General features: G+C 31.8%; 2 protein-coding genes and 1 non-coding gene across 3 annotated transcripts; all 3 read left to right on the top strand.

Moving 5' to 3' along the window:
• Nucleotides 1-1,831: 1,831 nt before the first annotated feature.
• LOC111304361 (uncharacterized) lies at nt 1,832-3,041 on the top strand. Its single transcript, XM_022900908.2, has 2 exons — nt 1,832-2,495; nt 2,613-3,041. The coding sequence occupies exons 1-2, from the start codon at nt 2,114-2,116 to the stop codon at nt 2,777-2,779; spliced, it is 549 nt and encodes a 182-aa protein (XP_022756643.2). The 5' UTR covers nt 1,832-2,113; the 3' UTR covers nt 2,780-3,041.
• Nucleotides 3,042-8,495: 5,454 nt separating this feature from the next.
• LOC111303772 (histone deacetylase HDT1-like) lies at nt 8,496-13,497 on the top strand. The gene is made up of 10 exons (XM_022900201.2): nt 8,496-8,628; nt 11,315-11,385; nt 11,490-11,701; nt 11,827-11,843; nt 11,927-11,974; nt 12,067-12,257; nt 12,619-12,669; nt 12,756-12,846; nt 12,997-13,108; nt 13,196-13,497. Exons 1-10 carry the CDS (start codon nt 8,616-8,618, stop codon nt 13,254-13,256), a joined length of 867 nt encoding a protein of 288 aa, XP_022755936.1. The 5' UTR covers nt 8,496-8,615; the 3' UTR covers nt 13,257-13,497.
• Nucleotides 13,498-14,290: 793 nt separating this feature from the next.
• Nucleotides 14,291-14,373, top strand: TRNAL-UAA (transfer RNA leucine (anticodon UAA)). Its single transcript has one exon. It is a non-coding gene; the product is annotated as a tRNA-Leu (tRNA).
• Nucleotides 14,374-15,090: the final 717 nt, after the last annotated feature.

The raw sequence follows: 15,090 nt of genomic DNA, 5'->3' as shown, positions 1-15,090 counted from the left end.
TAATTACCTGATTGAAAGTTCATATACTTATTCAGGAAGGCAAAGATTTCAAAAGCTTTGATTAGATCTATCATACTTAAACTCAAGAACTAGTTGGGTAAGCACTTCAATCAAATAAATAATTACTTAAAATTCAATAAAAAAAATCAAATATTAAAGGTTAAATAGTTTTCTTTGGTTTTTTTTTTTTTTTTAAAAAACAAAACCCATTTCTTGTAATTTTAGACAACAATTAAGGTGGGATTTAATCCATACTTGTCTATCAACGATGACGTGTGATTTGTTAATAAAATAATTGTATTTTAATTTCAATTACTAAAGTTAAAAACGAAATCCAACCCCTTTCTCATAATTTCAATAATAGAGACAAATGTTGGAATCCTTCAATTCATACACATTATCTTAATTTTGGATGTATTGTTATAATATAATTATAACGATGCGGTGGCTGATACAATATCTCACGACTTCAATAAAGTTTTAGTATAGGAGGATGCATTACGAAATCACTTTTTTCTAAATTAAATAAAGATTATATTTGTTTTCTCAACTTTTGTCATTTAAATAATTAATATTAGCTTGATCTTATTTTTACTATGGTTTTTTTCCTTCTTTCACATAAATATCAATTATAATATAAGTCAAATAAATAAAACTCACGTAAAGGTATTTATTCAGTTAATTTCAAATTAAATATTAAAAATTCAATTAAATTTTTTTTATTTTTATTAATCAAACTAAATTAATTTAAAATTTATTTTCTAATCATTATATATAATTAATAAAAATTTAAATTAATTCAATAAGCAATGGATTAATCAAATCAAACCAATTTAATTAAAATAAAAACCTGAATACCCTTAGATAGCGATCAACGTAACTAATTTATTTACAGTAAAAGAAACGTACATAAAGTAAGACTACCTTGTATTATATTAAATATTATTTATCTTTTATCTATTGTATCAAACTCCTATATTTAAATTTCACAATTCATAGATATATGTATTTGTATTATATTTTAATTACATAAAAAATAAGTGTTAAAATAATGTTTAAATGAAAAGTAAGAAATTTATTTTTTAAGTTCTATTAAATTTCTATAAATTTATTAAAATTTTAAATAATATTTTTATGTTACATTATCTTATCGTGGATTGATTTGTGAGATGTATTTAAAATTTTGTTTATAAAATCTCGTGCCAGAAATCTCCATAGGTCCAGATGGCAGTCCTAAGGGTCCTACTTACTTTTTTGCCGACACATTTCCACGTGTCACAATTTTATTGGAACTTACCTTTTCATGCTTAGCTAAGGTCACTACTTTCTAGAAAAAGTTTGCTACAATGGTTCTGCCACGTTAGATCCAGCAGCCTGATTAAAAAATGCAATAAATCATACGTGCAAAGCACGTGACTTGTAGTTCCAAGCGGGTAAACGAACAGCCGCCTTAAACTAAGGGGAACGATACTCTTACACGGTATCTGACCACTTCACGCCAAACACACAAGCGAGTTACGGAGCCATCAAACCACAAAATCCCTCCACGTGTTCACTGTACTCACCGAAAGAACACTACACCAGCGCACTTTAGCACGAAGCAGTTTTCCACTTAATCCTCAAGGCTCTAGCAAAGCCACACAAATGTAGCATCCGCGGGCAATTACCGGTCACCACTTTATTTACCACATTGAAAAAGAAAAATGCTTAATTTTCCATCAACCGGACGAAGCCGGTAACCCAAGTAAAATCAGATATTCATAGCCGTTTCTCACTCTTTTCTTCGTTTTCCTTTCTATATAAATTGGCTTCGAGAGGTTGGGGCAGATTCGTTTCACATCAGCTTTTCGTTGGCTATTCTTTTGGCCTTTCGGTTTCCTGTTTATTTACGGCTATAACTTTCAGGTTATGGTAGATTCTAGTGACCGGAAACCCGAGAGCCGTCGCCCCACTCCCGCTCTCGGTTTCCCCCGCATTAGGTTCTTCCGTTACCGGCGCTTGAGGTAATCGTTGACTCACGGCCACCCACTAAAATACATAAAAGAAAAGTTTTTTTTTCACTTTCTTTTTTTTGGAATTATTGTATAATATTACACTCGATAATTTCAATTCGATGCCGAATTCGAAAAATAACCGTAAGGAACCGGAGAAGAACCGGAGGGGAAGGCTGTCTGAAAAGGCATCATCGTTTCACGGGAAAATCCCGATGATGACACGGGCGGAGCTCAGGCGACCGAATACGCTACCCGACCTACTTTCAGAGAGGACTGTTTCCATCTCACTGGATGCGAGGCCGAAGTTGACGAAGCTCCTATTAAACGTGACGATTCAAGGGAGCCTCGGGGCCTTGCAACTAGTGATGTCGCCAGAAAACACTGTCGGCGACTTAATAATCGCAGCCGTTCGTCAGTACTCGAAGGAAGGTCGCCGACCGATCTTGCCATCAACGGACGCGTCGCTTTGCGACCTCCATTACTCTCAATTCAGCTTAGAAAGTAAAATAACGAAACCTTATCAAAAGAATAATTAGCCGTTCGATTAGAGCACTTTATCTTTTAAGGCACGTGTACGGGTAATGATTGATTGCAAATTTATTTTATGTTGGGGCGCAGGTTTGCAAAGGGATGAGAAGCTGATGGCGTTGGGATCGAGAAATTTCTTCATGTGCACAAAGCCGGCAGCGTCAAAGGACGGCGAGAGCAAAACGACGTCGTGCTCCAAAGAGGCGGAAAAGGTGACGAAGAGCATGATACCATGGCTCAAATTCATGAATTTCTAGTTTTAATGAACAGGCAATTTTTTGTTATTTTGTTTTTGGTATTGTATTTTATAAAATAAGCTTGGAATATTTTTAAATTGTTGTGGTTTTAGATTTTGAAGGATGCAACATTGAGAAAAAAAAAATTGCATGTAGGGTTAAAATTTTTCGTTAAGGAATGAGAGTGTTTAATCATAATCTCTCTTTTGTTTAATTTGTTATGAAAAATTGGAAATGTACAGTTTTTAAGACTTGATTGACTAAAGTTGGAATGTTTCATGGAGATTTCTTATTTTGTTTAATAAAGTAGTCAAGTAAATAACTATTATGTTGGCCTTTATTTAGAGAATAATCATTTTGGGATAATTTCAACTCTAAAATATTACACCAAATTTAATATTGAAATCAGTTTTTATTTATAAAAAATTGATTTATGTTCGCTTTTTATTTTTTTACTTGGAGATAAGATTTTGAATTTTATTTAAAAATTTAATATTTTATCAATAATTTACATTACTGTTGATCATCTTTTCATTTTCAATTATAATAGTATTACAAATCATAAGTGAAAATAATATTAAATTTTGAATAGATTTTAATATTTTTTCTTTGTAAAGAGGATACGAGCAAAATGAATTTGAAGTTTACTCTAAATGATTAGTTCATCTCTTTAGAGAAATAAATTTTGCAGCATCTCTTGTATAAAAATAAGACATAAAATGATTGTAACAAAGGGGTTTATATTAAAATTTGTAAATTTATTCCCTACAAACAATTTTGAATCTTGACAATAGGGAAACATTGCGAGATCAATATAAAACTTATATGATAGTACTAATTCTAGTATGCGTAAATGGATGAGAAATCTTTACTATATATATTCTGAAATTATAGTTCCGGCAACAGTCATTGCTTACTGTAAATTGGGTTTGCAATTATCATTAGACAAAAGGAGTTGTCACATATAACTATAGGCTAGCTGTTACTCGTTGGTGTCCGCATTCTCACCCATCATTCCCCCCATGACATCTATTTTTCCTCCAAGCATTCACTTGTACATCAAGGCGTTTTCAGGGTACATTAATTGATCTCTCACCTGCCCAAAACATGGACTTGTCACATGTATAACTTGGCTATGCTATGAGATTTTACACCATAAAGGAGAATGATACGTGATAAGCTTTGACTAATTGCATCAGATTTGATCGTTGGAGTATATCTCGAAGCAATAATTTTGATATTTTTTGATTGTATTCTTTGATTGCAGGATCTAAATGTTTTCTCTTCAATCTTATCTCATCTCTTTTCAATTAAAACATTTAAAAATATCATCAACAATGTAATATAAAATATTAATAATTTATATATATATTAATATGATATTTTATATTAAAATTAAATATTATAATTTATATTAATATAAAATATATAAAATATATTTTTTAAATTTTTATTAAAAATTAAAAATTATATTATTTTCATATTTTTTATATTATATTTACTTCTCATATATTAAATTATGGGATTTATTTAAAATTTTATTTTTTAAAAAACTATTAAATAAAAATATTGTGCTAGAAATCTCCATAGGTCCAGATGGCCGCCCTGAGGTCCTACTTAAACCAATAATTTACTATTTCCGACACTTTTCGCAGTTGCAAATTTCACTGCAGCGTCCTTTTCATGATTAGGTAAGGGCACTACTTCCGAGTAACACTTTCCTTCCTCCGATTACCCTTCCACGCAGGATCCACTAACCTGATTAAAAAATGCAATATATCACTCGTGTAAAGCACGTGAGTTGTAGTTCCAAACGAGTAAACGAACAGCCGTCTTAAACCAAGAGGAACGATATAATATATTCTTACACGATATATTGCCCCTTCACACCAAACACCCACGAGACTCACGGAGCGACCATACGACGTGTTAACTGTAGTCACCGAAAGAACACTACACCAGTGCACTTTAGCACGAAGCAGTTTAACACTTAATACTCAAGGCTCAAGCAAAGCCACACAAATGTTGCATCCGCGGGCAATTGCCGGTCACAACTTGATTTACCACGTGGAAAACGAAAATTACTTTATTTCCCATTAACCGGACGTAGCCGGTAACCCAAGCAAAATCAGACATTCATTGATTCATAGCCGTTTCTAACTCTTTTCGTTGCTTTCCTTATAAATTGGCTGCGAGGTGTTGGGTCAGCTTCGTTTACTATCCGTTTGTCGTTGGCTTTTCCATTTGCCTTTGGGTTTCCTGTTTATTTACGGCTATACCTTTCAGGTTATGGTAGCTTCTAGTGATCGGAAACCCGAGAGCCGTCGCTCCACTCCCGGTCTCGGTTTCCCTCGCGTTAGGTTCTTCCGTTACCGGCGCTTAAGGTAGTTAAAATTTTTAGTGAAGGAAAGAGAGTGTTTAATCATAATCTCTCTTTTGTTTAATTTGTTATGAAAAATTGAAAATGTACAGTTTTTTAGACTTGATTGATTAAAGTTGGTATGTTTCGTGGAAATTTCGTATTTTGTTTAATAAACTAGTAAGTAAATAACTATTATGTTGGCCTTTGTATAGAAAATAATCATTTTGGGATAATTTTAACCCTAAAAGATAAAGCAAATTTAATATCTAAAATATTACACCAAATTTAATTTTGAAATAAGTATTTATCTATAAAAAATTAATTTATGTTCATTTTTATTTTTTATACTTTGAGATAAGGTTTTGAATTTTGTTAAAGATTTAATATTCTATCAACAAATTATTTTACCATCTTTTCATTTTCAATCATAAGTGAAAATAATACTAGAATTTGAATAAATAGATTTTAATATTCTTCCTTTGCAACGAAGATATGAGCATAATAAATTTGGAGTTTGCTGTAACTGGTTAGTTCATCTCTTTTAAGAAATAAATTTGCGGCATCTCTTGCATAAAAAGAAGACATGGACAAAATGATTGTAGCAAATGGGGAAGCATTGTGAGATCAATGTAAAACTTATACAATAGTCTAATTTTAGTATGCATAAATGAATGAGAAATCTTCACTATATATATTCTGAAATTATAGTTCCGGCGACAGTCAATGCTTGCTATTCACTGTAAATTGGGTTTGCAATTATCATTAGATAAAAGGAGCTGTCACATATAGCTATAGGCTATAGCTGTTACTTGTTGGTGTCCCCATTCTCACCCTTCCTTCCCTGCATGATAGCTATTTTTTTCCTCCAAGCATTCCCTTCTACAAAAAGGCTCTTTCAGGGTACATAAATTGATCACTCACCTGCCCAAAACATGGACTTGTCACATGTATAACTTGGCTATGTTATGAAACTTTACACCATAAAGGAGAATGATTTGTTGTTATCTTTGACTAATTGCATGAACAACTTTTCTTTGAGGATACAATGAATTAAAGAATAGTTTAGAGATTAAATTAGAGTTTCTTTCATTCTTCTTATATAATCATCGATTTGACCTTTTTTTTTTTATTTTTTTATAATAACAACATGGACCAAGGGATTGGATCAATTGGTCTTACTCTCGTACATATATAGAAATCTTCTCAGCTTTCACCAAATTTTTTTTTTATGTAGTTATTGACTTGATCGACGTTGAAACATGTCTTGAAATTTTAATTCTAGAGTCCTTTTAATCATTCATTTTTATCTTTTCCTTAAATTATATACAAATCTTATTTTATCAACATAAAAACACTTTAACAAGAACTGTAAATATTTTAGGTATATGGGTGTGGCAGCATACATGAATGCAATGGCTGGAAACACGTTTGTTTTTTACATCATAAGCTGAAGATTCCCATTTCTCAGCCCCAGAAACCTGATCTTTTTGAGGGACTTGTCGACTGAAAGTCTGAAACCGTGGGAAACTTCATCTCTGTATGTATTCCAAAAGTAAAGCTCTTTTGTCTTAGGAATCCTCCATGCATTATTTTTGTCCTGACAAATTTTGTTATGGGAACCATATGCATGTGGGAGGGCTAGGGCAACATAAAAAACAAAGATAATTGGTACAAATCAATGAAAATTTCAACGCACCTTCTGACATGAGGAACATATATGGTTTTCTTTATCGTTTAAAGCAAAAGCTTTACACAGCATAAACGTGTGAAGAACAGGACATTGATCCACCAAAAATATGATGTAAGATGTCTTTAAAATTGTGTTTGGATTGATATGGTACGCAATTAGTTGCATCATAAGCAAAAGATTCACTTGAATTACAAAAAAAAAAAAGAAAAAAGATTAGCTTGTCCTCACCATGAGATTTTTTCTTCAAATCCAACACCCCCAAATGCAACCCTAAAGTTAATTATTATAAGCATAATAATGTTGTTTCATTCGAAATCAGTTTGGATCCTTATTATTAATTTTTTTTTTCAATTATAGTGAATATGACATATGCACGGATGGAACACCCCCAAGAGACAAAAATTATGGTGGAAAAATTAAGGTACCCTCCTGTGTTTTATGAGGCATCATTTCCGAGTCTTGTTTTATTTTTGCGTTGGCTTATAGATCAGATTCACTATCAAATCATTGCTATACAAACTGACGTTTCATCCTTATTTTTTTAATATTTTTATGAACTAATTATTAATAGTTGCACAATCAAGCATATGCTATATATATAATTATCACATTGACTGATAGCGGAATAAAACATTTTGGTATAGTAAAAAAAAAAAAAAATCTTACTTGTGAAATTAAAAGATTTTAAAGTTAATATATAAAAAACGAAATATAAATGCCTTGAATAATTGAATTCACATTTTCTGAATGATACATTGATATTTGATCCTACATATAACATCTTAGCAATGTTTCAGTCTTGTGTGACGTTAAGCCCATTTTCAATCATGCCGGTTCTTTTCTATCCCATATTAGCAATAGAACTGTTAAAATGCACTGCTTACTAGAAAATGTGTTTGCTGGACTTTCAATATATTTTTTTATATTCATACTGATATTGTCACTTATTTTCCGTTGTAAAAGAAGACAACTATCCAATACTTCAATTCAACATTACATACGGTTGGCATTCGAGATGTGATAAGAGAGTTATTTTTATTGCGTGTTAAAATTTCATAAAAGATTTATCTTCTAAGTACCGAAAACAAAATCCTTTTGCTCATTTTGCATACCCAAATTTTTGTATATTAATAAACGGAGCATATTTAACCCAATTCTAATTTCTAATTATTTTATTACGTATCAAAAAATATATATAATTCGTAGTTATTTATTAAAATTTCACTTTACATTTTGAGTTTGAGTTGTTTGGATATCATAATTTAAAAATAAAAAAATAGATTATAAATATTAAATTTTAAATTTTAAATTTATAAGATGTTATTTTTTTAAAATGATTGCATTAACTAATTGTATTAAACCTTAGCTTCAACTTTTTTTTAATGTCTATATTTTGTTTTTATTTCACAATTAGGAACTTCTCAATAACCATTCATGGAATTAGGCCATTCATGATGGGCTTTTTTTAGTTTGGCAAAAATTGGGTTAGGTCAAATGTAGCCCATCCAACACCAACCCCCCCCCCCCCAAAGAAATAAAGTCAGGATTGGGTCAGATTAATTTTTGAGACCCAAAAATGTTGGGTCATAAGTCCAGAAACGAAGCTTCCACACAATCACTGAAAAGGTCCCAAAAAAAAAAAAAGCTTTAAAAAAAGAATACACGCAACCTGGCGGCAACTTCGCTTATAAATTCATTTCAATGCCGAGCGTTTACTTTCTCTCGCACTTCTCCCTTCTAAAACCCTAGTCTCCCAGAACCTTGGCCGCCCTCTTTTTCTTCCATCATCATCATCATCCAGATCCATGGAGTTTTGGGGTAAGCCCGTCTTTCTTTAACATTCGATGCCGAGGGCTTTTGTTTCCATTTCTTTTGTTCTTTTCTATTGTTAAATTTTGCTGCTTTCTTCGAACATTTTTAGTCATTTTCTTTGATTTTTTTGGTTCTGTTTCTTGTTTTAAGATGTCAGTTGTTTTTCTTGAAGCTTTGATCTTTCTTTTTTCTTATTTTTTCTCTTCTATTAAAATGATGTCAGCTATCCGTTGGATTGTAACTCTTTTTTTTTTTGAACGGTTTTTATGCACTTTTTGCAGTGTTTGGTAGTTTTTGGGTGTACTAACTTTTGTGTGAAACATGTTGTAGCATTTGCTAGTATCATTAGTTTCTATTTACTAGTATGTTTCCGCAAATGATAGTTAATAGTGTCGTAACAGTTTTGTATACAGTTTTGTATTCGTATGATGAATTTAAAAATAAAATAAAAAATAATGGAATCGTCATTAATTTTTTTAGTTAAGTGCGATTGATCATCTATTAAAACATATCGTTTTAATAAAATATTAAAATTTATTAAAAGGATAATTTTAGGATTTATATAACAGTTTGGATTCGGGAATCGATTACGTGTGGGGAAAGATTAGCACTCCTATAATGTCCGTTTAAAACGGTATCAAATAACTATATGTTATCCATTGATTTAAACAGCCTTATTTTCGGTGTTTGAAAAATAATTCCTTGATTTATTTTTTTTTATTCATTGCATTTTTGGTTTTTCCTTTAATTTTATTTAATATTTATTATTCAAGTTTAATTTGAAAAAAATAAATTAGAATCCTTTTATTGAAATAACTCTTAAAATGTTTCAGTACGTTGGTAACATTAAAAAAAATTTTCTCACTTAAAGATTTTGTAGGCATCGCTTTTTAAAATACCTTAGAATCTTATCTTCGGATGTTCGAATTTACTTTTCATAAAAATTATGTCATGCATGCAATGCAAATGTTAACATATTGATGCATACATTTTATTTTTACTCTTTAGAAATATTATGAATTTTTATTAATTTTTTCGTTTAAAAAAATGAAGAAAATAGTAATTTTTATTATATTAAAGATTTTTTATAAATATTTCAATACATTGATATATTTTCACCTAGGGAGTTCTTAAAGTATTTTTATTTGAAATACTTTTAAAATCTCATCATTGGATAAATTTTTTTTTTCTCATTTTTTATTACTTATTCTTAATTTTTTATAAATTAATTTTTATTATTCTATTAAAGAAAAAAATTTTATTATATTGAAAACTTTTTATAAATACTCTAATACACTAGTAGTATTTAAAAAAATTTTCTCACTTAGAGATTTCGTAGATATCATTACTCGGAATATTTTTGAATCTCATCGTTGGATAAATTTTTTTTTATTAATTTTGTATTATTTTTATTTAATTATACTTATAAAAAACTTTTATTATAAAATTTATTATTTATTATTATTAATAATAATTATTATAAAACAATAAAAATTTATTTTGATAAATTTAAATATTTTTATATGCATAAATATTAATAATAAATTTTAAAATAACAAAAAATAATATTAAAAAAAATTAAAAAAAAATAAAATTTTTTATCTGAACTAGATCGGTCATTGGTCCGGTCAATGCGGTCTGGGCTGGTTTGGCGGTTCAAGGACAGTTTGAGTCGGTTCAGTTGAACTGGTTGAGGGTCAAAGAGAGAATGGGTCGTCGGGTCGGGTGTGCGGATCCCGAGTTAGGTCGCGGGTCGACACGCGGATCTTTTAGGGTCAAAATGGCGTCATTTTGTTTTTTTCCTAAACAACGTCGTTTTAAAGGCCTATTTAAAGGCCGAATCAGCTATTTTTTTTTCAGTTTCGTTCTTTTTCTTTCTCTTTCTTCTTCTTAGACACTCTCCCTCTCTCTCAAAAAATCCAGAATCCGACGATTGCTCCGCCACGCCGGTCATTGTCTGTCGGTTGTTGAAAAAATTCAAAATCTTCAAGAATCTTTTTTTCATCCTCCTAAATACGAATTTGAGCTTAGTTTTACAAAAAAGAGCCTTGAACCGTGTAGATCTAGTCAGGAAGGTGCGGCCAAACTGAAATTTTTTGTTTTTGTGGTTTTTTTGGCTGGCGTTGCGGTTCCCATTCTAGGGACTATTTGTGTTTTTTGGTGTTGGATCCTCTTTTTTCATGGGAAGCTCCTTTTTGGAATTTGGCAGTGTGTTTTTTTTTTTATTTGCTTTTTTTTTGTTGTTTTTTATGACGGGAATTTTTTTTGGGCTCCTCTTCCTCCTTTTGCAAGTGTTTTTGCAGCTCTATTTATAGAGCAAATTACCTATGATTAGGGCGGCCACTGGCTGTCAAAACGGCTGCCGGTGGCTGTTAGAGCTAGGGCGGCTTGCAGGCGGTCGGCAGAAAAGTTGTCAGAAAAAGAAAGAAAAAAAAAGAAAAAGAAAAAAAGAAGAAGAAGAAAAAAATAATAAAACAAAAAAATTAATTAATTAATTAATTGATAAAATGGTGTCTACAAATAGATTTTGGATTCATTTCATCTAACGGTGTTGAATTAAAGTTTGTTGAAAGTGATGTTATATATTTCCTTTTTTGGATTATATTCTTCGGGTTTACATTTAAGACATTTGCCGTATTGTTGTTTTTTGGTTTAGATAATCAAAAGTAATTGTCTTTTATGTTACTTTTAGGTATTGAAGTTAAGGCTGGACAGCCTATTAAGACAGACCCTGGTGCCAATTATGTCATCCATCTTTCTCAGGTTAGAAGTGATTTACTTGTTGAAGTTGATAATGTTATCTATTGTTTTTTTTTTTTTTTGTTCTTTCTGGTCTGAAATAATCTGCAATGCTGCTTGTGTTTTAGGCTTCACTTGGCGAGACAAAGAACAAAGCAGAATCTGTTCCCCTATATGTGAATGCTAATGGGAAGAAACTCGTTCTTGGAACACTTTCCCACCAGAATTTTCCTCAGTTATCGTTCGATCTAGTATTTGACCAAGACTTTGAGCTCTCACACAACTGGAAAAATGGGAGCGTCTATTTCCTTGGTTACAAAACTTTTGTGCCAGAGGAAGGATATCCTTTTATTAATAGGCATTAATTTGCTTTTTTGTGATAAATACCAACTTTTGTTTTTAATAAACGTGAAGTGTGATTGTGTTATCTTTTGCTTCCTTGACTCTTATGCTGTCTTCTGTCACTACTGATGATGAATTTGGTGAGTCCTAGAATTCATTTTGCATGTTTGCAATTTTCTTGATTTGTTCAAGTATTTCTTATGCATATTATTCTTATATACAGATATGTCTAGTGAGGAGGAGGAGCTTCCTATGGCTGCTGCAGAAAATGGCAAGTTCTCTTCATGTACTGGAATTTACATCAGTGGTTGAAGATTTTATTAATTCTTATTTTCATTGGGCAAACATTTTCTTCCACCCCAGGAAAACCCAAGACAGATCCAAAAACAGCCAAGGCTAATACTGGGAAGCCTGATGCTGTAAAAAATGCTGTCAAGATAGCAGAACCAAGCAATGACAAGAAAACTGAGGAGGGTGATGATGATAGTGATTCTGAGGATGAAAGTGGTTCTGATGAGGAAGATGATTCTGAGGATGAAGATGATTCTGACGAGGTTTCTTTTTCATAACTAGGCAAAAAATTTTAATTCATTTATTCTTGAAATGAATGCTTTTGTTATTTTTTTATTCTGAATGGTCTCTTATTCTGATATCTGGTTTCCTTGGTCTCTTATGCCCTTTGGTCTTAGCATACTAGATTGCTCTTTAATCTTTTTTCCCCGCTAAACAGTGAAGATATGAAAATGTTTTCTGTTCCTACAAGACATGATTGAAATCAAATGCATTGACAGTGGTTTAGTTTGATCATTTTTTATGTATTTCAGTTGGTTCATTTTTATTACTTTATTTTCCTGTCCAACTGAGGTAATATTTGATAGATTGGATCAGAGAAATTTAAATTTCTGTTTTGTACAGATGTCTATGGATGAAAGCTCAGATGATGAGGATGAAGAGACACCTAAGAAGGTATGTTTGGTAGATTGTGGGTGGTTTTTGAACTGTTGAATCTGATCTGATTGCCGAAATGTTATTTTGTGTCTTTTGCTTTCAAGGTTGAGTCAAGCAAGAAGAGACCTGCAGAAGCTGCCGCAACCCTTGTTTCTGCAAAAAAGGCAAAATCTGCTGCGACACCTCAGAAGACAGGTCTCTCGTAGTTCACTTGAAAGTCTGCAATATCAAATATATCATTTACACTTCTTTATCTGTTACCTACATCTTTTTGATAATGGTTAATCAGGATTGGGCCATTTCATTTCTTAATCATCTTCTGATTATAGTTCCTTGCAATTGCAGATGGTAAGAAGGGTGGTCACACAGCAACACCACACCCATCAAAGCAGGCAGGCAAAACTTCTGCAAAGAGTCCAAAGTCTGATGGTCAATTCTCTTGCGGATCTTGTAACAAGTAGTTATTTACAACTTGTAAAACCATATTTCCTATTTTGATTGAGTTGGTTGCTTTACTAACTCCCTGGCATATTACTACGAACAGGTCCTTCGGCTCTGATGGTGGTCTAGAATCTCACAAGAAGGCCAAGCATGGTGGCAAATGAGGTGGTGTTACATGCTCTTATGTGCTTGTTTAATTTTGGGAGAAGAGATGGTTTTGGTAGTAAACGAGGGGTTTATGGTTAAAAAAAGACATTGCAGGATCCCTACTTCTGATTCCAAACTATCATTTTCGATTTTATCTTTAGATTGTAATATTGTCTATGTTCTATTATTATCTGTTTGCATTAACATGTTCATGATTAAAGGTTAATGTTTTGGTAGCTATATAAATGAACTTTCGCATGTGGATGAAAGATTTATTCATTTCCTTCTTGGGTGCTCTCTTATAGGAGGACCTTTAACCTATCCAACTTCAAAATCCCCTCAAGTTGTTAACTTAAGGTATCAAAATTCCAGCCTATATCAACTTTAAAACCCCTCAATGGGAATGTGTGATGTAGGCTTAACCTTCAATGAGCCAAACTTGACTCTTGAAAGCATTGTATACCGTTAAGCTTGGCATGACAGGAATAACAAAAATAAATGAATAAATGCCAAGTTTGCCTTCAATCCAAAGTTGTATACATACGACTCCATTTCAGTTCTATTTTACTATTAAGTATTTTATTAATAATTTTTATTAATGCTCTGGCGTGATAGTAATGCATATGAAAATTAATAAAATTATTTTCACCCAACCAAGCATTTAAGTTTTTATATATATACATATGTGTATATATATATATATATATATATGTTTTTACAGATTCTGAAATTTTAAACTTCGTGAATCGTGATGACGATGGTATTGAATCTATACTCCGACAAAAGTGGCAGTTTATCCTGTCCTTTGCCGTTCCAAAATCGACGTGCTCTGCCATTTTTTTTTTTATCTTTTCCTCCGTTGTTACTTTTTGGATCTGTTTTCTTTTGTTATTACAGGAAAAAAAAAAAAAAACCGGAAAGCTGTGTTTTTTTTAAGTTTATATGATGGGGATTATGGTCGTTGGATCATGATTAACGGCTTCATCAGGGGTTGGGTTTTTTAACATAAAGAAACTTTAAATATATTAATATTCCGAAATTATAACAGTCAGCTGGTTTGCCCGAGTGGTTAAGGGGGCAGACTTAAGATCTGCTGCACATAAGTGCGCGTGAGTTCGAACCTCACAGCCAGCATTTTTTAATTTTTGTTTAAAGCTAATAATAATTAGAAGAAAATGTTAATCACTGCCTTAAATTTTAAAGAGGCTGTAAGCAACGTATTATTAGATTAAGTAAGTAATTATTCGATATTTTTACCACGTAAATTACAAAAGCTATAATTTTTACTATTCCAGACTTTACTAATTAGAGGGTGGATGGATTCATAACTTTCATACTTGGCCATCGCTTCAATTAACCTCTTACTCCAAAGAAAGCAAGCTTTTTCTAATTGGAAAATGAGATTGTAAAATCTTCAACTTAGTAATGAGATATCAAAATTTGATGCCAGGATGCTGCATAATAAAACCTATAAACTAATCTACACCACAATAACTTGAAATAGAATCCCCATTATCTCGCTTAATCAAAGACAGAGATCCTTCAAAGTCTTCACATAAAACATGTGTCTGACGGTACAATAAACAAAACCTGTCAATTTAACAAAGTCAAGCAAAGCAGACCCTCGCTATTACCACTCCTCGCTTCTCATTAAGACACAATCCAATCACCATCACCTATAACTTGCAGTAGTAGAGCTGAGATGAGCCAGAAGCTGCCTTCTTGTTTCTTCTCTAAGTTTTATATGAGAAATACTTTCCACTTTAAACTAGTTTCTCTGGTACTGAATCCACAGCCTGTAAACAAATTCCATACCAAGTTGCAATTAAAAAATTGGCTCGGTCCCAAGAA

The sequence above is a fragment of the Durio zibethinus genome, chromosome 13 (genome assembly GCF_047325235.1).
Source record: "Durio zibethinus cultivar Kanyao isolate XHJ-2024 chromosome 13, ASM4732523v1, whole genome shotgun sequence".
Classification (NCBI taxonomy): Eukaryota; Viridiplantae; Streptophyta; class Magnoliopsida; order Malvales; family Malvaceae; genus Durio; species Durio zibethinus.
Note: the sequence above shows the minus strand (reverse complement) of the source record. Positions and strands in the feature narration are given on the sequence as shown.

What these genes read in the sequence shown, in the direction of transcription:
- LOC111303772 (XM_022900201.2), top strand. An exon ending in ATGTCATCCATCTTTCTCAG is followed by an intron (nt 11,386 to 11,489) that starts GTTAGAAGTGAT and finishes CTTGTGTTTTAG; the next exon opens with GCTTCACTTGGCGAGACAAA. An exon ending in TCTTGCGGATCTTGTAACAA is followed by an intron (nt 13,109 to 13,195) that starts GTAGTTATTTAC and finishes TACTACGAACAG; the next exon opens with GTCCTTCGGCTCTGATGGTG.
- LOC111304361 (XM_022900908.2), top strand. Translation starts at nt 2,114, where the DNA reads ATGCCGAATTCGAAAAATAACCGTAAGGAACCGGAGAAGAACCGGAGG. An exon ending in CTCTCAATTCAGCTTAGAAA is followed by an intron (nt 2,496 to 2,612) that starts GTAAAATAACGA and finishes GTTGGGGCGCAG; the next exon opens with GTTTGCAAAGGGATGAGAAG.